Genomic DNA, 23,665 nt, shown 5'->3' with positions numbered 1-23,665 from the left:
GGTCCAAGGAGGGAGGGGGACACTGAGGGGGCCTGTGCCCGCCCGGAGATCACATGGAGCCCCAGCCCTAAGGCAGCCGTGATGAATGGTGACTTACCAGGGCTGGGCCCCCCAGGGAGGGGGAACAGGTGTGAAAATGGAGGCTGGGGGCTTCCCCGGGCACAATGGCCGCTTCAGGAAGTAGTGAGCCCCCCTCCCCGGGGATCTTCGAGCAGGCCCAGGTGCCATCAGTCAGTCGGTCAGCAAGCATTGGGGGGGGTGGTAAGCGGGCTCCCTGCTGGGAAGGCAGGGAATGCAAAACCCATTTCAAATGGACAAAACAGGTTTCAATATTAGCCACGTGGGGGAAGGGGGGAAGAAATAGAACCTTTCCATTTCACAGAGCAAGAAACTGAGGCCAGCAGAGGGGAGGTATTTGCTCAAAGTGGGGACAGCCAGTGTGGAGGGCAGGGTTTGGCGCGGGATCTCTGGCTCCAAAGCCCCGGACTGGCCATGGAATCCCGGTCCCAGAACGTCAGAGGTCTCCCCGTCCCATCCTGGCGATCGCGGGTAACTGCCCCCCCCACCTTGGAGCTTCTTTCCTCTATCACAGAGGGGGGAAGGGGAGAGGAGGGCAGGGCTAGGCCCCTGTGGTCAGGGTCTCCAGAAGCCCCTCCCCCGAGAGGAACCAGACTTGAGGTCAAAGGGCCGGAGCCATTGTGGACCTCGGAGCCTCCAGGCCGGGAGAGTTCAGTTCCCTGAGAAAGACGGCCCTAAGGACCAGAAATGCCCACCATGGGACCGAGTGCCCGGACATTGGTGGGGGGCTTCCTGCACGCTGGGAGGGCTCAGGACCCGAGGCCCTTCTGTCTCTCTGCTTCCAAAGCGCGATGACATGAGCCTGGGCCCAAGAGGCGAAAACTCGGGGATTGGGAGTCCTTTCCCTAGCTCTGCTGCGGCCACTGTGAGTCCCCACACTCCTGACAAGGATCCAGGGGTCTTTTGCCAGTTCTTTCTCAGAGCTTAGGAGACTTGCAGTCTCCCACTCAGATTAGAACTTGGGCCTTCCTGGTTCTGGCCCGATGTTCTAACCACTGAACCACCTGCTTCCTCCCATCAGAATTCCCAGGGGCCCGGGACCTGATCCTCTGACTGCCCAGTTCTAGATGTGGAATTCTAGACTTTTCCCTGGTTCCCAGATTCTCAAAGGGAAAAGTTTTTTTGTCTCCAAGACCCCGGGCTGCCGGTGTCCAAGCCCGGTCGGGGAGGCAGGGAGGCTCTGAGAGGCAGGGAGGCGGGGAGGCTCAGGAGGCTCTGGGAGGCTCTGGGAGGTGGGGAGGCTCAGGAGGCTCTGGGAGGCTCTGGGAGGTGGGGAGGCTGGGGAGGCTCTGAGAGGTGGGGAGGCTCAGGAGGCTCTGAGAGGCAGGGAGGCTCAGGAGGCTCTGGGAGGTGGGGAGGCTCAGGAGGCTCTGGGAGACTCTGTAGGACTCTGGGCCCCGGGTCTCCGTCCCTGCCCCCATCCGCGGGAGCCTCCCAGGGCCGAGAGGAATGCCCGCAGCTGGGAGCAATGACACGGACGCATGCCGGCTTCGCCTCGGTCTAATTGTCTCCCAAACAAATGGCGGCTGTTTCCAGTTAGGGCCGGTGCATTATTTACCCGGCATTATTCCACCCAATTGGAGCCCAGCCTTTCATTCTAATTTCACTATAACCAAAGGCGGCGAATATTTAATCCCGGGCCAGAAGCCGGGCAGGTCGTTACCACAATGGCCCCGGGACTTCCGGCCTCCTTCCTTCTAATGCACAGAATCTCCCCCCCACCCTTTAATTCCCTCCCCAAATGCTCCTTTGGGCCCCGGATTCCAAGTCAGCCTTGGAGGGAGCTGGGTCTCAGGATGCGAGGCAGGGCCACTCATTGTGCATTTATTAAGCGCCTCCTGAGCACAGGGCTGCATGCTCCGCCCCTGACCCTGTCCCCTCCAGGAAGCCTTCCCCGATTCCCTCGGTGCGTCCCCTCTGGGGTTGCCCGGTTTATTGTCTCTCTTCCCTTTGCGCCCGGGTGCCCGCTGCTTTTCCCCTCCCATTAGGCCGGCGGCTCCCTGGGAACGAGGACTGTTCGGCACTCCCAGGGCTCAGTGCGGGCACACAGTAGGCCGTTAATAAATGCTGGCCACTCGGCCTTCCTTTCCCCTCGGCCCCGTCCGGACCTTGCCAGCGCCCCCATGCCGCTGGGCCCCGCTTCCCTCTCAGGTCCCGGGAGGCGGCCGGGCCGGGAGGGCAGAGGCAGGGGCCCCGTCCCCGAGTTCCGGCTGCGGGCACAGGCTCCTGACCGTGGCGGCCCCTGGAAGAGCTTTCCGCCCGGTTTCAGATCTGGCTCCCACTGCAAGTGGAGGAAGCACTGGAAGCCAAGGCCTCAGTCCGGGGCCAGAGCCTGCGAGGGAAGGACGGCCCCTGGGCCAGCGGGCACTGCCCGCTTAAAGGCCCCCTTCCTCTGGGGCCCGAGTGCCAGGGACTTGGCCATGGGGTCAGGCCTGGCCGGGCAGCCCGCCACCTGGTGGCGACTCACAGAACGGCACCCTCTGGTCTCAGGATCCCCTACCTGACCTTGGGGTTATCAATCTGTCAGTCACTGAACACACATCTATAAGGCTCCGGCTGTTTCCCAAACTCTGGGAGCCGGAGCAAAGAGGGGGACAGTCCCTGGCCCGGAGGTCACATGTCCCTGGGGTTGGGGGGTCATGTGGGTATCTAAGTTTGTACAAAATAGGTCCAAGGTAAAAACTGGGGGGAGAGGGAGTCTGTGCCGAGGACCCTGTGGTCCTGAAGGACCCGGGGAAGGCTCCTTGGGGACGGGGGATCTCTGCAGAGGCTGGAGGGAGACGGGGAAGCGGGTGAGATGGGATCGAGGGAAGGGCAAGGTCGGTTTCCATTTTACAGACGGGGAGGGAGGCTGAGGGACTTGCTCGCACAGTTAGTAGGGGTTTAAGGTGGATTTGAACTCAGAGTTTTCAGACACAAGGTCCAGAGCCCTAACCACTGCACCGCCCGGCTGCCATGAGATCTGCCCATTGATCGGGTGTGTGATGTGAGTGGGAGAGAGCGGTTGGGGGGCTTTGGGGGAAGCGCGATGGCTCCCTCTCGGACAAGTGAAGGGGAGAAACGTGCAGGAGACAGCTCAAGTGTGCGGTGAACAGCCGGGGACTTAGAGAGAGGTCAGGGCTGGAGGGCGAGGGCCGTGCCACAGCAACCCGGAGCGAACACGGCCACAAGGGGGCTCCTGTGAAATGGAAGGTGGGACAGAGGGCGAGGCTGAGAAAGGAGAACCGGCCAAAGGGACTGGAAAAGGCTGACACTCTGTTCTAGGTCCCCCAGCTCTGACACCCTGTTCTAGGTCCCCCAGCTCTGACACCCTGTTCTAGGTCCCCCAGCTCTGACACCCCCATCAGGGTCCCCCAGCCCTGAGACCCCCGTCCCAGCCCCCCCCAGCTCTGCAGCCCCTCCCTGCTCCGTCTCTGAGTGCGGGATCCGGGCCGGAGAACAGCAGGCGCCCCCCTTCCTCTCCCTTGGCTTTGCTGCTTGCCCCCCCAAACACCTTGGGAGCGGCCGCCAGGCCCACAGACAATGGAGGCGGGCTGCCAGCGAGCGTGACCGAAAGGAAGCAGCCGCAGAATGCGCCCCCGGCCGCTCCCCCTCCCCCCCCCAGCCCCATGTGGCGCTGACTGAGCGCCAGGCTGGGGGGGCGGGGTGGCTGGGGCCCAGGACGCCGAGCCCGGGGAGTGCTCCCCAGGCTCTGCTCTTCCCCTAGACTTTCTCCAGTTCTTAGTGACCTCCTCCTGGGGACTTTCCTACCCTGCAGATACTCCCTCAGACCCCCTCAGCCACAGACCACCCCCTTACCCACATGTTCCACCTTCCCAGTCGGGAGCCCGAGGTTCCCTCCTCCTCCCCCGCTGCACTCACACCCTTCCACCCCTGAGTGAGGAGGGCCTTTGTTGACAACACCGTGGATATGAGGGGGATTGTTTGCTTGGCTGTAGACGTACACGCCGTGGACACACTTGTACGTTTTCCCCAAGAAGGGAGCAGAGAACAGACTTTAGTTCGCCTCTCCTGTTCAGCTCTACCCGCCCGGTTCCAACTCATCCCTCGGCCGAAGATGCTCTTTCCAACATCACTGGTGGCTTTTCCTCAGGCCCGACCCTTCCCACCTTCTGCGCTGCATCTGACCCAAGCGGCCAACCTGTCCTCCTAGGGGGTCTCTCCCCCCTTTGGGGTCCCTAGGACTTGCTCCCCTTTGGCTGACAGCTTCTTCTCCGTTTCCTCTGCTGCTCATCCCTATCACTCCCCTTACCTGTGGGTATTTCCCAAGGTTCTGCCCCTGCTTCTTCCCCTCCCTTTCCTTCTCACCTCTTCTCTTTTGTTAAGGTCACTCATTGGCCCCGCGCTTTATCCTTTCTAACCAGGTCTGTACCCCTTGTGCCAGTCGGCGGCGATCCGCCCTCCCCATCTGCTTACTGGGCTTTCAGGCTGCGTTCTCCAGAGGGACTCCCATTCTCCTCTCCCCGGAACCCTTCCCCTCCGCAGACCCCCGTCTCTCTCGAGGCAGCGCGTCTCGGGCTTGTGACCGGGCGCATTTCCCTCCCTTTCCACAGCTCCAACCAGGGCCGCCTCAACCCGACACCATTTCTCTCCACTCACACATCTGCCGCCTGAACTGACCCTTCTCCATCCAATTACTGCAACTTCTGATTGGTCTTTATGTTCTTCTCTTCCAGCCCCAGTCCACCGTACATAACCAACCACAGCCGCCAAGGTGGAAAAGGGAATAGCAAGGGAATCCATGCCGACAGACGTGGAGGGAGGTAGCCTGGCCGCAGCAGGTCGCCAACCCTGCCATAAAGTTGCTGGTGCTGTTAGAAACACGGTGGCGGTGGATCGGGAGAACAGATTGGGCGGCAGCACCCAGGCGTGGACAACCAAATGCAAGGTATCGGGACTCGAACTCACTACACGACAGAAACTTTTGGGAAAACTGGAAAACAGGTTTGGTAGAAACTAGGCATAGACCAACATCCCATACCATAGATCAAGATAATGTTGAAATGGGCACATGATTTAGTCAAAAAGGATGAGACCATAAGTAAATGAGGAGAGCACGGAATAATTTGCTTGTGAGGTTCATAAATAAAAGGAAGAATTAATGACCATATAAAAATAGAGAATATCATGTGATGTAAAATGTATATTACATTATATTATATGAAATCAGGAATTTTTTGCATAAACAAAACCAATGCAACCAAGATTAGAAGAAAAATAGAAAGCTGGGAGAAATTTTTTTTAACAGAAAATGTCTCTTATAAAAAACATAATTTCATATATATATGTCCACACACATACAAATATATGTATATACACAGATATACATACACACTCACATATATGAAGTTTTCAAAGAAATCAACGCTACTACGACAACTCTGAGGTACCAACCATTTCACATCTATCAGATTAGCTAATATGTCAGAAAAGGAAAATGATAAATGTTGGCGGGGATGTGGGAGGACAGACACTGAGGCCTGTGGGTGGATTTGATCCACCCAGTTCTGGACGGCAATTTGGAACGATGCCTAAAGGCAAGTAAAACCGTGTATACCTTTTGACTCAGCAATAGCACTACTAGCTCTGTATCCAAAAGGAAAAAACAAAACAAAACAAAACAGGAAAAGGCCCTACAAATACAAAACTATTTACAGAAGCTCTTTTAGTGGCGGACGTTGAGAGAATGCTCATCAATTGGGGAATGGCTGAAAAAGCTGTGGCATATAATTGCAATGGAATAAGAAATTGTGCAATAAGAAATAACAAGCAGGATGCTTTCAGGAAAATGTGGATTTTGACATAGAACGCGAAGTGAGCAGAATCAGGAGAACATTGTGCCCAATAACAATAATATCATATGATGATCAACTTAAGCCTTTCTCAGCAATCCAATGATCCAAGAGAATTCCAAAGGACTTATGATGAAAAATGTTACCCACTTTCAGAGAAAGTACTGATAAAGTCTGAATGAAGATTGACGCATATTTTTCACCTTCTTAATTTTTTTGGTGGGCTTTCTTTTTTTGGGGGGGGGGAGTCTGTGTTTTCTTTCACAACCTGACATGGAAATACAGTTGTGCGCGACTGCTTGTGTATATTCTATATGAAATTGCTTACCATCTGAGAGGCAGGGAAGAGGGAGAGAAAGCATTTGGAACTCAAAATTAAAAAAAAAAAACAGATGATAAATTGCTTTTACATACAATTGGCAATAAGTAAAATATAATTTTAAGAAACATAAATCATGTCACTTCTCTTTCCCCCCACACTCAGTAAACTCCTCTGGAATAAAAGTCCTTTTTTAACTTTTCAAACTGAGCCGGATCTCTTTCCAGTCCTATCACATTTTCCTTTTACTCCTGCACCCTGGGCTCCAGCCAAACTGGCTTTCTCCGTTCCACACATGTTGACATTCTCTCCATGTCCTGGCTGTCCCCATGCCTGGAATGCACCCCATCTTTACCTCCATCTCACAGACCCTCTTTTCCTTCAAGACAAGCACATTTACCGGACTTTTGTGCCCTCTGGCTTTTAAAATTACCTTGCACTTAATCATAGGCAGCTAAGTGACCCTGCAGTGGACAGAGCACCCAGCCTGGGGTCAGCCCCAGACACTTACTAGCCATGTTATCAAAGGCAAGTCATTTAGCCCTGCTTTCCTTAATTTCCTTAACTGTAAAATAGGGACAATCAGGGTTCTTGTGAGGATCAAATGAGGTCACATTGGAAAGCATGTAGCACAGTGTCTGGCACAAAGCAGGAGCTGTATAAAAATGCTATCGTTACTACTCGATCTATATTTGCATTGTCTACTTTGTATTTATTCTGTATTTTTTAATGTCTATTTGTCTCCATTAAAATGGCAGCTGACTTTGAGGTCGACCTATTTCATTCTTTGTCTTTATACCTGCAGGTCCTCGCCCACAGCAGACACTTCATAAATGCTTTCTCATTCTATACCAAGATAAGGTGAAACAGGTTCATGATTTAGACATAAAGGGTGGGGGCAAGGCCAAAATGGGGGAATAAAAGCAGATTGACTGAGCTCTCCCCAAACTCCTCCAAATGTCTCTAAATCATGACTCCAAGCAAAGTTTGAACCCACAAAAGACACTTTTCCAGCCCAAGACAATTTAGACGGTGAGCAGAAAAGGTCGGTGGCGGCGGCAGCCCACGACCTGGAAGGCCGGCGGGAGAGACCGGTTGACCAGGCGGCAGTATGGTGCTGGCTGCCGGGGGCCTCATCCCCAAGACGGGGAGGAGGTTTGGGGCAGCTGGTCAGAAGGAGGCCCTGCCAGCACTGAGCCAGGACCCCGCCGCTCTGTCAAAACTTGGCTCTGTGCTGCTGTCCGGGCTCACAGTCCCAGGGCCAGGCGTGAACCCTCCACCTTGGAGAAAGAGCTACTTTAACAGAGTTAAAAGATGAATGATCAGCTGGGAAAATGAGCAAACAAGAGAAAAAGATTCTAACCAAAGAAAGTTACCACGGTGACAAGGAAGATCAAACCACACACTCAATATAAAAATAACTGCACTGCCTGAACGTTGTGACCAAAAAAAGAATCTCGATACGATTATGCAAGAAATAAGCCAAGAAAACTGTCCCAGAGTGATAGAATATGAGAGGAAAGTAAAAATAGAAGAAAACCCACCAGTTACCACTTCAACAAGATAGGAACATTATTGCCAAATTTTGAACCCCCCAGATCAATGAGAAAATTTTGCAAGAAACCAGAATAAAATATGCTGGAACTAGAATGAGAACTGAACAGGACTTAGCAGCAGCCACAATAAAAGACAGCAGGTCTTGGAATCATATCAACTGACAACCAAAAGAACTAGGCCTGCAGCCAAAAAATATCTTGTCCAGTAAAATTATCTATAATATTGAATGAGGAAAAATGGACATTTAACGAACTTGTAGATTTTCAGAGCTTTCTGTCAATGAAACCTGAGTTTAATAGAAAGTTTAACATATAAGAGCCAATATCAAAGATCAATTTCACGGAACTCAACATTGACAAATCATTTATCTTTTTTTTTACCATGGGAAATGTATAATATATGTGTATAATTGATGTCAATAGGCAAATTCAAAAAAAAGACCAGGGTAGAATTAAGGTAAAAATAGCAATTATGTCATACAAATGAGGTACAGAGGAAGAATTGACACAGAAGCATTAGAACGGGGTGGAGGGAAGGGCGTGTCATTCACATGGGGAATGGATTCAATAGGCAACCCCATATGCATACCATAAAGGGTCTAGCACCCTCCAAAATCTATAAAGAAATAAGGTGGATGGATGGGGAAGCAAAAGGTCGGGGAAGAAGACAAAGGAGGGAATCATGGGTGGGGAAAAGTTAAGTAATAGCAAGGCAAGTTAGAGGCAGAATTAAAGCAAAGAGTCAGCAGGGATAGGAAAGGGGTTTCTGTGTGTGTGTGTGTGTGTGTGTGTGTGTGTGTGTGTGTGTATATCTATATAAATATAACTTTTTTTAACTAAGCTTGCTTGGGGGAGTTAAAGGGGATGACAAAAGGAAAAAATACAATTAAAAAGATCCACAGCAGAGAACAAAAGAACAATTTACAAGAAAGTAAAGATAGACACTCATGAATATAATTTCTCTCTCACACACACACACGTGTGTTTTAATGATTTGAATGAATGAATGAATGAATGAATTTTAATCCTCCCTGATATTTCACTACACATATAATAATGTTCTCTTTTTTTGTTTGTTTTGTATTCCTTTTCCGTTTTTCTCTTTTCTTAAGAAGATAACAAAGTCAAAGCTCCTACATCTAAAGCCTCTAAGAAAAATAAGAATGAATCTCAGGCCATGGAAGAGCTCAAAAGGAATTTTGAAAATCAAGTAAGAAAAGTAGAGGAAAAATTGGAAGAAAAATGAGAGTGATACAAGAGGAAATACAAAAAAGATAGATTTGGTTTAAAAAGCAAATTTGGCCAAATGGAAAAGAAAGTACAAAAGTTCACTGAGGAAAAGAATTCCTTAAAAATTAGAATTGAGCAAACAGAAGCTAATTACTTTATGAGAAATCAAGAAATGATAAAATAAAACCAAAAGGATGAAAAAATAGAAAACAATGTGAAATATCTTATTGGAAAAATGACCTGGAAAATAAAAATTATTGCTCTATCTGAAAGCCACGAACAAGAAATAGGATCCAGACATCCTCTTTCCAGAAATTATCAAGGAAAAAGTCCTGATATCCTAAAATAGAAATGGAAAGAATCCACTGATTACCTCCTAAAAAATGCCAGGAATATCTACATTAAAGGATTGGAGGGCTTGAAATATGATATTCTGGTGAGTAATGGAGTTAGGATTAAACCAAGAATCACCTACCCAATAAAACTGAATATAATCTTTTAGGGGAAAAGGTAGATATTTAATGAAGTAGCGGATTTTCAAGCATTTGTGAAGAAAGGACCAGATCTGAATGGAAAATCTGATTTTCAAATACAGAACTCAGGAGAAGCATAAGAAGGGTAATCCGGAAAGGGAAATCATGGGTGACTAAATAAGGTTAATCTCTTTATATTCCTACATAGGCAGATGATACTTGTAACTCATAGGAACTTTTCTTATTATGGCAGTGAGAAGGAATATATATACACACACACACAAACAGAGGACACAGGTGTAAGTTGAATATGGAGATAATTTCACACACACACACACACACACACACATATATATATATATATGGAGATAATTTCATATATATATATATGTTAAGGGGTGAGAGTAATGTACTAGGAGAAAGGGAAAGGGAGAAGCGGAATGAAGTAAATTATCTGCCATAATGGAAGCAAGAAAAAAGTTTTTACAGTGGAGGGGAAAAGGAAGGAGGAGAAGGTGGGTGAGTGAACCTTATTCTCATCAGAATTGGCTCACAGAGGAAATAACACACACCCAATACAAGTACGGACATAAAAGGTACATTTACCTGTCAGACCTTTGAAGGGAGGAATTTATGACCAAAGAACTAGAGAACTTTATGAAATGCAAAATGGATAATTTTTATTAGATTAAATTAAAAAGGTTTTGCACAAACAAAACCAATGCAGCCAAGATTAGGAGGGAAGCAAAAACTTGGGAAACAGTTTTTACAGCCATTGTTTGTTTCTGGGGGGAAAAAAGCCTCATTTCTAAAATATATAGTGAAATGACTCAAATTGATAAGAATACAAATCATTCCCCAATTGATAAATGGTCGAAGGCTATAAACAGACTCCATCAAGATAATGAAATTAAAGCCATTTGTAATCCCTTGAAAAAATGCTCTAAATCACTATTGTTTAGAGAAATGAAAATTAAAACAACTCTGACGTCCCACCCTACACTTATCAAATTGGTTAAAATGATAGGAAAAGATGATGGATGTTGAAGAGGATGCGAGAAAACTGGGACCCTGATACATTGTTGGCGGAATTGAGAACGAATCCAACCATTCTGAAGAGCAATATGGAACTGCGCCCAAAGAGCCGTGGAGCTGCATGAAACTTTGGCCCAGCGGTGTTTCTGCTGGGCTTATATCCCAGAGACGCTGAAGGAGGGAAAGGGACCCGCGCGAGCAGACGCGTTCGTGGCGGCGCTTTGGGCAATGGCGAGGAGCTGGAGACTGAATAACTTGTGGAATGTTATGCTTTATTAACCCCCAGCAGGACGACTGCGGAGCCCGGAGAGACTGACGGGAGCCGAGGCTGAGCGGGGCGCCGGAGACTGCGGCCACCTGGAGATGACGTGAGGATGGACGTGGCCCTCTCCGGGGGGCAGTGATCCCAGACGGGGAGCGCCCTCGGCAGCCGGGAGCCACGGAGCCGGACTGTAGAGGGAAGCTGCCGCTTTCACCTTTTTGTTGTTGTGGTTGTTTGCTGCTTCTTTCTCCGGTTTTTTCTTTTTGTCCTGATTTTTCCTTCTCCACATGACCAGTGTGAAACTCGGTTACTGCCCGCCTATGCCCCATGGCAGACTGCGAAGTTAGGGAGAAAAAACTTGGAACCCAAAATCTTACAATAAAGAAAGTTGAAAGCGATCTTTACTTTTATGTGATTGGAAAAATAAAATACAATCGAGAAAGAGAAGTGCTAGTTCACTGACCGCCGGCCTCCCACAAGGTAGTTCCGGTCTCTGTGCAGCCCTCTCTCTCCCGAGCCTCGCGCCTGCGGCGCCCGACACCCCGAACACCTCAAACTCCACGGGGCCAAACGGAGCGCGCGCCCCTCCTCTGCCCAGACCCCGCCCCTTCCCAGTCCCAGGCTGTGGCCGCGGCGCCATCTTCCGTCCCTCCCGCTCCATTTCCAGCCCCCTCAACTTGACCCCTTCTCTGGAGCCCTCCGGCCGCAGCTCCGTCCAGACCCTGCTTTGGAAACGTTTCACGCGCCTTTGTTCGCTCCCCGCACACCGACCCCCGACCCCTCACAACAGCCCTGTGAGGTAGGCCTCCTTACGGTCCTCCTTCCAGAAAGCAGAGCACGGGGATGGCCCACGGCGGCGGCCCCACCCCCACCCCCGACGCGAGGCCCCAGCGGATCACAAGTGTCACAGCGCCAGGGGTCCGGAACCCCCTCCCCCAGCCAGTGCAGGCCGCGCGTGCGCAGAGCTACCCCTGAGCTCCCGCCCAGGAGGTGGGGACGTCGCGGCCGCAGACCCGAACCCGCGAAGGGACAAACCAATCTCGGGAAACGGGTCCAAGCCGCGCAGGCGCACGCCGGCAGGGCGCCCAGACCCACAGGAATCAGCTGTTGACTCTTCAAAGAAATCAAGAGGCTTTATTGTACAACAAAACATACGAACAGAGTTAGAAACAAATCCCGGGAGGAGCGAGCGGCTCAGCTCCAAGCCCGGGCAAGCACTTGACACCTCCCAGCCCTCCCCCCTCAGGCTCCCGGCTCCGCCGCGGCCGGTAACAAGAGCTCCCATTTCTAGAGCGCTTCCAAGTCTCTCAAGCGCTTTCCTCACAACAGCCCTGTGAGGTAGGTAGTGCAAGGATTATTATCCCCATTTGACAGATGGGGAAACTGAGGCCCGGAGAGCCGAAGTGACCGGCCGAGGTCCTGGGTCTCCTCAGGGCGGGCACTGGGTTCTGAACCCACATCTTCGGCCTCCGAGACCCGCGTGGCCAATATCCGAATGAATCTTGGGCGGGCCGCCGGGAGGGGGCGCCCGTGGGCTCGAGCCCCCCTCCGCAGGCTGCCCTGGCCCGCCCCGCCCCCCAGCGCGGCCCGAGGCAGGCGGCACAAGGAGCGGCCGGCGCGGGGGAAACCCCGCTTCACTGCAGGTTGTACTTGGCCTCCCGGCGCTCCTCGTTCTTACAAGACTTGTTGATGTCCATGATCTTCTCGCAGATGTACTTGTTGACCTTGGACAGTCTCTGTGCGATCTCGGCCTCGTCCACGGTCTCTTGTGCTATCCGGTCGTAGAGACACTCTGCGGGAGACAGGGGGGCAAAGGGACGCTGAGGAGGGCCGGCGGCAGCCGTCTGACCTCCACCCGCGGCCCGCGGCCCTCTGCCCTCTACCTGCGGCCTCCGCCCGCCGCCCTCCGCCCTCTGCCCTCTACCTGCGGCCCTCCGCCCTCCGCCCGCCGCCCTCTACCTGCGGCCCGCGGCCCTCCGCCCTCCGCCCTCTACCTGCGGCCCTCCGCCCTCCGCCCTCCACCCCCGCTGGGGTCTCCCCTTTCTGCCCCCCCCCTCCCTGTTTCCTTGGCCTCCCCTCCCCCTTCCTTACCCCTCCCCAGGCCTCTCCAGCCCCCCTGGCTCCCCGCCCCCACACCTCCCGAGCTTCCCTTCGCTGGGATTCAGTTCTCCCTCCTGTCCTCTGGATCCCCGAGCCTAGTCCGGGCCGCCGGCCCTCCCCCTCCCCCACCCCATACAGCTGCTCCTGTCCCGTAGGAAGCCTTCCCTGTGCCTCCTCTGGCAAGATCTGCCTCAGTTTCCTCATCTGTAAAATGAGAGGATCAGACTAATGACGCCTAAACCTGTACATCTAAGCAGGCGGAGTCAGCATGAAGGGGCCCAGGGCGGAGGAGGAGGAACGGCGGGCACAGGGAGCCAGGAGAGGAGCTGGCTGGGCGGTTCCTTGCCAGCACCCAAAGGGCTTCCGTGGGCTTGGGGGGCAGCACTCCCACACCATGGGGGCCTCCCTCCGGGGACGGGCTGGGGGCTTGCCAGGAGCTTTCTGCTCCCCTGGGGGCTGCCACGGTGGGGACTGCACTGGGCTTGGGCCGGAACTCCTGGCAGCCTCTGGTCCTGAGCCCCCTTCCTAAAAAGCAGGGGGACTAAAGGAGGCATGGCAGGAGGCCAGAGCCCCCCAAGGGAGGACTCCTCCCCAGAGCCTGGGGCCACCCTCCTTCGGAGCCCCTCTGACTTGGGCCCAAGCCCGTCCCCCTCACCCCCCTTTTCTCTGGCCATTCTCCAGTCACCCAGGTCTGGGAAACGTCTGCGGGGGTGGGGAGGAGTGGGAGGATCATTCCTGTTTCAGGGTGATTCATGGCCCCCCCACTCTCCTTCTGGGGACTCCTCCCTGACCCGGTGAAATGAGATGGTAAAGAGTCAGGATACAAGGAAAACGATGGCGATTTGCCAACAAGATGAGAAGGAAGAGGTGGCGAGGGCAGCCCCCGAAAGCAAAGAAGTCCCAGCTGGGGAGGGGGCCACAGGAGAAGTCAAAAGTCGCTTTATTTTCAGTAGAGGGAGCTGGGACCCCTGAGCTCTAGGGCAGTCCGGGCACGCCCCTCCCCTCCAGAAGCCACCTCTGCACAAGAAGGGGCTCACATGTCCCAGCCCAGAAATTCTGGGTTCTGTGTGCTGAGCTTCCTCTGGGCTCTGACATCTCTAGTTCTGTTCCAAGCTCCCTCCCAGCTCTGACACTCCCTTTTTCTAAGCCCCCTCCCAGCCCTGACATCCCCTGTTCTAAGCTCCCTCCCAGCTCCGACATTCCCTGTTCTAAGCCCCCTCCCAGCCCTGACATCCCCTGTTCTAAGATCCCTCCCAGCTCCGACATTCCCTGTTCTAAGCCCCCTCCCAGCCTGACATTCCCTGTTCTAAGCTCCTTCCCAGCCCTGACCTCCCCTGTTCTAAGCCCCCTCCCAGCCCTGACATTCCCTGTTCTAAGCTCCCTCCCAGCTCTGACACCCCCTGTTCTAAGCTCCCTCCCAGCCCTGACATTCCCTGTTCTAAGCCCCCTCCCAGCCCTGACATTCCCTGTTCTAAGCTCCTTCCCAGCCCTGACCTCCCCTGTTCTAAGCCCCCTCCCAGCTCCGACATTCCCTGTTCTAAGCCCCCTCCCAGCCCTGACATTCCCTGTTCTAAGCCCCCTCCCAGCCCTGACATTCCCTGTTCTAAGCTCCCTCCCAGCTCTGACACCCCCTGTTCTAAGCTCCCTCCCAGCCCCGACACCCCTAGTTCTTGGGCCCCTCTCACTTCTCTTCTGACTCTGTCACGATCCCAGCCTGCATTTGCCCGCCCCTCACTTGACAGGTCAGGCTTCCTCTTCTGTTCCCCGGCGCTCCCCCAGGATTAGGCCTCTGTAGGGCCCCTGTAGAGGGTCCCATTCCCCAGAGATGCCCACCAGTCATGCCCCAAGCTCAGAGCCGGCCCCGCCCTTCCGGTTCCATCACACACCAGCCCAGGGCAGTTACAAGTAGGAGGGAAAGGGCAAAGTCCACTGGCTTTGGGTCCGAGGAGCTGGGTTCAAATTTCACTTCTGAGAGACCCTGAGTGGGTCCCCTGAGCTCTGTGCCTCAGTTTTCTATGAAAAGAAGGGGCAGGAGCTGGTGGATCTGGGGGTCCCTTTTGGCCCTGTTTCCCATCTTATCAGCATCCATGTCACTTCTCTTGGGGAAGTCTCTAGCTCACCAGGACCTCGGGGACTCAACGTCCCATCCATCTCTCCCCACCTGGGAGACCTGAACTTGGGGGTTACCATTCACCCCGAGTGATGCTCCCTGATCTCCTTGGGGGTCCACGCCCTTACCTCGGACTGATGTCCCTTCCCTGGCCTCCAGCCCGTCACATGCAGGGAAGACGCTCACCCACCAATGTCCCACCTCCAGAACTCTGCCTTTCCCTTCCCTGTCTTCCCGTCTCCCCAGGGCTCTCCTGGAACCCCCCGGCTCCGGGCTCACCTTCCTGCCTTCCCCCCTCTCGGGCCTGCGTCTGGACGTTAAAATGAAACTTCAGACATTGACTTTAAACAGAAAAAGTAGCCGGACTTGAAACATTCAGATTAGGGACCGTCCCTTCTGGGGGAGCCTGAGAGAGCACCCGACCCCATCGCTGCACGGAGGAGGGGCAGGGGCTGCAGTCCGCCCAGGACCCACAACGGACCCGCCTTTTTATACCGAGTCCCAGAGTGCCGGCCTGGGAGGGTCTTGGGAGCACAGAGTGAATGAAGGAAGGAATGAAAGAAACGGCCTTAGTGAGCGTGGGCTCTCTGCCAGACACTGTCCTATCCCTGGGAGGGCAGATGGAGGCGAGAAGGGACCTAGAACTCCCAATGGCCAATCTGAAGAAGACTAGAACGTCTGGGCCCCAAGATCCTGGAACGCAGAACGTCACCGAGGGGAGCTTCCTAGGCCAGGGCCCCCACGACCTGTCCAGCAGCTAAGGGCACAGGAGTAGGGATCTTCAGAACCCGGACCGGCCTTTGTCAGGGAGGGACCCGCTCAGTCAAGACCAGAGCCGAGAGCTCCCGAGTCCTGCGCCCGCCGGGCTCTCTGGCTCCCTGGCACTGACGGGGGCACCAGGTACGAGCGAGCACGTGCGGGCCAGGACCCACCTCTGACGATGCTGAGTTTGTGAGGGGAGAGGGGCGGCTTGGGGATGGCGTCCTTCTTCTTCTTGGTGGCCACCCCGGTGACGCTGCGGTTCTTCAGCACGTCCGTGCCCCATATCATGACGGCCAGGTTCTTGGTGTATTTGGAGTCTCCTTGGGTGACCTGCAGCTGGTGCCATCTTTCCTCATCGACCCAGATCCCACTGCCGAGGTGGACCTGGAGGGGCGGGAACCAGAGCAGCGGTTGGTTAGCTGGGACCGAGGGCGCGCTGACCCAGTCTGGGGGGCCCCGAAGTTCTACCCGTGTCACCCCACCTCACACCACCCACCAGGGCCTCGAGCCCGGCCACGGAGAAGCCTCGGTGGCCCAGTGTCAAAGAGGGTGCCCGGGGGCACTGCCCCCCGGAGCTGTCAGGACGCTGAGAAAGCGCCCGGCCCAATGCCCTGAGTTTAGGGGAGGAAACTGAGGGCAGAGAAGAACAGAATCCCCCAGAGTCCCCAAGCTGGCGAGTGAGCCACCCCCTTCTCCCACGCCCAGGTCTGGGAGTCAGGTCTGAAAACAGGTGGCATCTCCGCCCGCGCCTCCTTGGGGTGTCTTACTGGGCAGGGGTCTCCAAGGCCTCTCTCAGAGAGAGTCTGGGGTCTGAGCCACAGACAGGGCTGGGAGGGAGCAGCCCCGCCCGGGACAGAGGTGTGGGAGCTCCTGCTGAGCAAAGCCCGACGGGCACTGCCCCGCTGCTGGGCCACGCTCTCCAGCGGCAGAAGTCCCTGCCCGCCCTTGCAGGCGCCCCTCCAGCCAAGCACCCAGAGGGTTCCCTGCTGTCCTCTGTCCCTCCCGCTCTGGCTCCCCACCGGCCCCCCTGACCTGGCCCCGGCCCCGCTCGCCCCAAGCCGCGCGTGCTGCTGGGAGCTCCAGAAAGGCATCTGGTTCTGTGTCCCTGGCACTTAGCTCAGGATCTGGCACACAGCAGGTGCTCAATAAATGCTTAGCTGAAAGAATTGTACCCTGTGAGTAAAAAAAGCCAGTTTGAGGAGGATGCAGAGGGCAGACAAGGTCACCTTAACACATGGGAAGCAACTCCACTGCTCCCGGACGCTGCCCAAAGCGTCCCCGGGCGGCCCGTCCTGACCGCGACTGGCTGTGAATGGGGTGGGGCCAATCTCTAGCCCAGGAGTCCCCCCCGCCCCCTTCCTCAGCCGCCAGCTCTCGGGGGGGGAGAGATGATGGGAGAACCATCATCTGATCTGTGTCCTGAAGACTTTGCCCCAGGCTACAAAACGGAGGCAAAGGTCCCTGGGGGCGGCGTGAGCGTGGAGGAGCCTCCCTCTCTGGGCCCCCCACTGTCACGGCTCTTCCCAGCAGCCCCAAGGAGATAAAGCTGCTGACCTGGGGCTCGCGCACACGGAACAAGGGGGTGCACGGCCACCCCCGGCTCCAGGACCTCCCCTGGGAAAGCTTCCCCCCACAACAGGCCCCCAGAACCACTGGTCTCAGCTGGGCCGGGGGAACAGCCGGCTGGCTCCGCCCTCCTTCTGAGGATGGAAAGGGAGGCCGGCGGGAAGAAGGGACGGGCCAGTGGCGCCCCGGCTCCTCGCTCCCACCGGGCTCTGCCGGGGACTGCCCCGAAGGCGGGCAACGAGGCTGACGGGCACCATGCCCTTCTCACCGTGAAGGCTGGCGCTCAGAGGGAGGGGCTAATGGCGACTTCTCCCGTGTAAACTGCCGGCCCCAGCAGGGGTGGCGTGGGAGGGACGGAGGAAACGGGGACTCCCACATTTTCAAAAATGGGCTAAAAATCTCAAATGTAACTGGGAGTGGAGAGAGCCCCGGCCCGGGAGTCAGGGGGCCCTGAGTGCAAATCCAGCCTCAGACACAACACAGGCTCTGTGACCCTGGGCAAGTCAATTAACCCCAGTTGCCTTAGGAAAAAACAAAAAAAAATCATAATTGGGAAATGCTTAATGAAATGACATTCAGAAAAATTAGAGGGAAAATGACGATGTGAACAGACGTCTGTGCTTTTCATTCCTGAAGTCACAAGAGGGAGGCTCCTAAGCCCCCAACCCACGTTCCTAGGAATTAAACGTGACGCGAGGAAAGATGCTGAGCCGGCAGCTTCCTCTGTGCCCCCCGGACGGAGCTGCTCAGGAAGGCGCCCCCCCCCCCCAGCCTCCCCCTATCTGAAGAGCCCCCTGGAGACAGCGTCACACAGACTCTGCCACCTGCGGTGGGGGTGGGAGCTCCCCAAGTGCCCGAGGGCCACCCCGGGCCCTGCTGCCTCTGACCCTGTCACTGCTGCCCCGCCGGGTGCTCGGGTCCTAGGGCGGTCACCAGCCAACAGCACCGGCTCCTAAACTGCCCAAACTGCAGCTAAGCCACGGGCCCGCCCACTGAGCTCTGCCCGTCTCCGAGAGAGACATGGTGACAGGGGGGGAATGTGTTCTCGGAGGAGGAGGACATGCTCCCCCGGCCCTGGAAGGCTGAAGGAGGCTGGGGGGAGGATGGGATGGCCCACAAGGTCCCGCTGTGACCCACGACTCCTCAGGCCCTTCCCCCGCCTGTCTCAGCTACTCTGCCCCCCCTGAGAGGACCCTGGTCTGGGGATCCCGTGTGGCCCGGAGGTCGAGGCGCTCCCCAAGCCCAGCACGGGCAGCCCCATCCCAGAGAACCAGAGGCACCTTCGCAGAAGGAAAAGGGACAGGAGGCCGCGTGTGCAGGGCCAGGGGCCCTCCCTGGGGGTCTCTCGGATAATCCAGCAGACAAAGGTCTGGTCGGGGTGGGAGCTTGTCAGAGAGATACCCCAATGAGGGCCAACACCTGCAGAGGAGGCGCCCACCTCTGGGTGGCTGGCCTTCCTGGGGGCCCTCGACAGTGGCCCAGGGCTGAGCAGGCCCATGCAGCCCCCACCTCAATGCCCATGTAGTCCCCACCTCGATGCCCTGCAGCCCCCATCACGATGCCCTGCAGCCCCCACCATGATGCCCGTGCAGCTCCCACCTCGATGCCCGTGTAGTCCCCACCTCGATGCCCTGCAGCCCCCCACCTCAATGCCCTGCAGCCCCCATCACGATGCCCTGCAGCCCCCACCTCGATGCCTGTGCAGCCCCCACCTCGATGCCCTGCAGCCCCCACCTCGATGCCCTGCAGCCTCCATCACGATGCCCTTGCAGCCCCCCACCTCGATGCCCTGCAGCCCCCACCTCGATGCCTGTGCAGCCCCCACCTCGATGCCCTGCAGCCCCCCACCTCGATGCCCTGCAGCCCCCACCTCGATGCCTGTGCAGCCCCCACCTCAATGCCTGTGCAGCCCCCACCTCAATGCCCACGGGCCTCAGGGCAGGGTGGTGTGGTATGTACAGCCAGGAGAGCTGGGCTCCAAGGCCTCCTATGATCCCCCCACCGCCGTGACTCTGCCCCAGCTTCCCGCCATAAGAGAGCAGGCTGGTGTCAGGGGTCTCTGGGCCCCCTGCTCCCACCCAATGGATGAGCTGTCTCTAAGGTCCCTTCCCCGGCTGTTCTGTGATTCTGGGTCCCCTTCTCTGACTGTGCCCCTCGGGCTAGCTGGCAGTAGGAGCCTGACAGGGCACCTCTGGGGGTCCAGACGGCAGCCCCTCCTTCCACCTATGGGGCCTGGCTGATGGGTTCTTCCACAGCCCATCCCCTGCAGAAGCAGCCCGATACGGCCTCCGGGGAAGAAGGGAGCCCCTGAGTCCTGTACAGCCGGGCCACGGGAAAAGGTGGCCGCCCTTGTCGGGGGCAGAGCAGAAAGAGCCCACCGTGGGTAGCTGCTGCTAGAGGACTGGGGGGGAATTGTTTTTCAATGGGCCTCAGTTTCTCCTTCTGCAAAATGGGGGTTAGGTTCAATGGCCCCCAAGGCCCTTTCCAGCTCTGGGGCTCAGACTCGGGAGTGCTCTTCCTCCTGCTGGCTCCAGGGGCCCTCAAAGGCTCCCGAGCTCCCTGCTCTGCGCCCCCCTCACCCCACAGGGACCCACGGGATGGAGGGGGCTGCTGGGAGGACGTGGTGGGGGAGAGGGAAGGCCAGGAGCCACCCCCGCTTTCTGTGCAGCCCTAGTGAGCCTCGGTTTCCTCATCTGTGAAATGGGGATAACAGGCGTCGGGAGCACTGATTGCACAGCGTGTCGGAGCCCCGGTGCGGGCCCTCCCTGGGCGCAGCAGAGCAGTGACAGACCGCGCGGGCCGGCCCCTCCGAGGCGCCCCCGCCCCCGCCCCGGCGCCCTCGCCCCTGCCTGCGCCCGCGCAGAAGGAGCACAGATAATACCTTGCCATTCTCTAGAATATACTTGTCCATTACGGGAGCGGGAGCAGGATAATAGGACGACGTATTTGCCTCCTCACTGAAAGTCTTCTGGAATTCCGGCTCGGGTTCAAGGGACTCTGACTTTACTTTTTCCAGCTCAATGGCAGGACCTAGGCAGTTAAGAAAAGAGATCCGTCTGCCACTCGGGACAACAGAAAGCAAGCAACGTCACCAGGGACCCCTCGGGGCACAGAGGAGGAGACAGAGGGGCAGAGAGGGCCTCCTCCCACTGCCGATCCCCGTGTCCTGGGCGAACACGCTGGGCTGGGGGCCGGGGGAGCGGGCCCCCAAGGTGCCTGGTCAGGGAAATCTCTCCCTACTTCTGCACCTTCCCTCCGCCCTGGATAGCGCCTATGCCGCTCTGGCATGCAGTTGGTGCTTAATGAGGGCGCCTTCCCTTGCCTCCCTGCCTCGGGGGCTCAGAAGCACCATGTGGGCGCCCTGGCCCAAAGCCCCGGCCCTCAGAGCCACGTCCCACTGAGCCCGTGGCCGGGCAGGGGCAGGCCCCCCCTCGGAACTGCCGTCAAAGCTAAGGGACTGATGACTTGCCCACTTTGGATGAGCTGACCCCTGACCCTTGACCCCAGAGGCGGTCCTCCTGCTGGTGACTTCGCACCATGGGGCAGGGTGGCCAGGAGGGGCCGGAGGGAGGGAGGCAGAAGCCAGGCCCCCACGGAGAGGCCAGACTGCCAGGTCAGGGACGGGAGAGAAATCGGGGGGCGGGGGCGGGGCCCGAGTCCATGAGGGCCGGCTGAGGGCGCACGGCTTGGGGGGACGGCCGCGGGGGCCGAGGCTGGGAAGGGCTGGCCCCAGAGAGGAGAGTGATGGGTGTGAAGGATCCCCCAAGGCGGGTCAGCCCGGGAGTGCAACTGGGACCTCCAGAGGCCACAGGCCCCGGCCTTCCTTCCTTCCCTCTCAGAAAGGTTTCTGCAAGAGCCCCTCAAGGCTCTAGAGAAGGCGGGCCTCCTGACCCCATCCAGCCCTGCTCCCCCCAGTTGGGCTTTGCCCGAGGTCTCCTCAGCCCTCTCCCGACGCCCGTCCTTCCTGGCTCCCCGGCTGCTCCAGAGGGCCCCCTCCCCCCCAGCCCTTGCCTCGTTCTGTGAGGGCCTGCAGCCCCCCTCCCCACACCCCCCCGGGAGGCTCACTGCTTCATCTCAGCGGACTGAAGCGGCCCCTTCTTAACCTTCGGCCTCCTTGACTCCCCAGTCTCTGTCGCCGCTGGCCCCCCCTCGGAACTGTCCGGGCCCCCTCGGTCTCCTTGGACCCTGGTGGTCCCCGAGCCGGGTCTTTCCCACGGCTTTGTGCCGAGTCCTCTTCCCTCCCTCGATGACTCTCTGGCTCCCACTGCTCAGTGACCGTCTTCTTGCCCAGGACCCCAGCCCCGTTTGCCAACCCCCGCGCCCTCCCAGCTGCTCCTGCCGACCAACACGGAACCGGACGGCCCTGGACGCCTCGGACCCGGCAGGGCCCAACCCCTCCTGTCTGCCTCTCGGCAACTTCCCCACCACTGCCGAGGGCATCGCGGCGCCGCCACAGCCGGGCCCCCGCCCCCCAGACCAGCTGCCGAATCTGCCACCCCGGATGCGAGAGCCCCCCGACGCCGCCTCGAGCTCCGCCCTGACACACGTGCTCCCAGTCACCCCGGGGGAGGCACCAGGACTATCCCACGAGCAGATGGAAGACGGCGGCATCGGCGGGGCCAGCCCGGGATTCGGGTCCTCCTGACTCCTGGCCTCCGGCCCCGCGCCCAGCCCCCCGCGCCCTCGGGGCGCCCCGACAGCCCTGGGAGTGATCACCGGGCTGGATTTAAAGTGCGGACCCGAGTTCAGAGCCCGGCCCACCCCGGTTTCCCCCTCGGTCCTGTCCCGGAGGCTTCCTGCCTCCCCGGGCCCCCGCGCCTCCTCCGCCCGGCTGCAGTCCGATCCTCGCCGCCTTCCTTGCTGGGCCCTTTCCAGGGCGCTCTCTGCTCTCCCCGCGGCCTCCGCATCCCCGTGGCCTTCAGGGCTCTGCTCCGAGGCCACCTCTGCCGGGAAGCCTTCCCCGCTTGCTCCAGGTTCAAGGTCGACCCCTCCCGGAGGAGCCCCGAGCTCCGCGGTCAGCCTGGCTCCCATCGAGCTCGTCTGCGCTGGGAGACGGCGCCTCCTGGGGGCCCGCTGCGCACGTGGCCCCTCCATCCCGGGGCTCACGGAACGGGAACAAAACCTTCTTCCGGCCTCTGGTTCCATTGGGCTCCAGGCCCAGGCTTCAAAGACCCCGCCCCGACGGTCCCGAGCTCTCCCAGGCCTCGCGACTGCACCAGGAGAGACAGGCGCCCCTTCCCCTCCCCCCAGCGTTCACGTCCTTCCAGGCCTGCCAAGGGAGAAGCTCCGGCGCCATCGTCCTGACACGGGGGAGCCAAGGCTCGGGAGATGGGGTGTCCGGCGGAAGGCGCTGTGGGTCTGGGTTCGAGTCCTGCGTCTGACACTTACCAGCTGTGCAACCATGGCTTGGTCCATCCACCTCCCCGGGCCTCAGTCTCCTTCTCTGTAAAACGGGAGGGTTGGAAGAACTCAGAATTCCCTTCAGCCCGCGGTCGCCGCTGCTCTGGCCCTTCTCCGCAGGCGCTTCCTCCTTCCATTCCCTACGTCGGCGCCTTCCAGACATGGAGCCCCCGCCCCCAGTCCCAGCCCCTGGCAGCGCGACCCCGCGGTGGCCTGGCCACAAGCCCTGGGCAGACGGCCCCCGGGGCAGGCCCCCACGAGGGGCAGAAACCTTCCCTGGGCCCCGGCCGAGGTCCGTCCCGCCTGGCAGAGCTCGGGCTCCCCTGGCAGGGGCGAGGTCAGCAAGCACCAGCTCCGATGCCCGCCTGGAAGGCCAGGGGCCCTGGGGGTGAGGGCTGGGCCGGGCCCTGCAGGGGGCCGGCTCCCAAGACACCCTCGCACGGGCAGCTCAGAGCTCCTTGGGCCAGGCCCGGGGCCCAGCTATCGCCCGACCGACGCCCGATCTCCTCACTCCAAGGGCCCCTGCACCCAGGGAAGGGCCGGCCTGTCCCAGCGGGGAAGGGCTTCTGCTCGGCCCACACCTCCGCGCAACAAACCCGCCTGGCGCGCTCCGCTCGGGGTCACGGCAGCTGCGGCTCCTGCAAACGGGGGCCTTTCCACGGCCGGGTCACAGACATCCCCGGGGGATCCACCGTCGGCAGCAGCGGGCCCCCTCCCCACCGGGGCACTGCCCCCCGTCACTGGGCCCCGGGCCAGGGGCTCGCCCCGGGACTCGCTGTCTCCTAGACCTTCCTCCGGCCACACTTGCTTTGTTAATCAAAGTAAAATCCCAGAGCCCCCACCCGGGGAGGAAGAGAGGTGTCCTCTCCCCGCCCCCACCCTACACCTGTTACCCCCTCCCAAAGGAGTCATCGGGGGAGGCAGAAAGGGCCTTGGACAGAGGGAGGGGGTTCAGCCCAGGAACGGCCGTCAGGGAATCCCC

General features: G+C 57.9%; 2 protein-coding genes across 3 annotated transcripts in view; both read right to left on the bottom strand.

Annotated features, from left to right (window-relative positions):
- AGBL4 (AGBL carboxypeptidase 4) overlaps positions 1 to 23,665 on the bottom strand; it is a 713,485-nt gene that overhangs the window by 60,167 nt on the left and 629,653 nt on the right.
- Positions 11,860 to 23,665, bottom strand: part of BEND5 (BEN domain containing 5) — a 30,820-nt gene continuing 19,014 nt past the window's right edge. For both annotated transcript variants that reach the window (XM_051999732.1, XM_051999733.1), the window contains exons 4-6: positions 20,165 to 20,313; positions 15,888 to 16,101; positions 11,860 to 12,537 (exon numbers count right to left, since the gene is read on the bottom strand). In XM_051999732.1, the coding sequence (XP_051855692.1) occupies positions 12,380 to 12,537; positions 15,888 to 16,101; positions 20,165 to 20,313 (521 nt within the window). In that variant the 3' untranslated portion in view covers positions 11,860 to 12,379. The remainder of the gene's footprint in view (positions 12,538 to 15,887; positions 16,102 to 20,164; positions 20,314 to 23,665) is intronic.

This window comes from Antechinus flavipes, chromosome 4 (genome assembly GCF_016432865.1).
Source record: "Antechinus flavipes isolate AdamAnt ecotype Samford, QLD, Australia chromosome 4, AdamAnt_v2, whole genome shotgun sequence".
Classification (NCBI taxonomy): Eukaryota; Metazoa; Chordata; class Mammalia; order Dasyuromorphia; family Dasyuridae; genus Antechinus; species Antechinus flavipes.
Note: the sequence above shows the minus strand (reverse complement) of the source record. Positions and strands in the feature narration are given on the sequence as shown.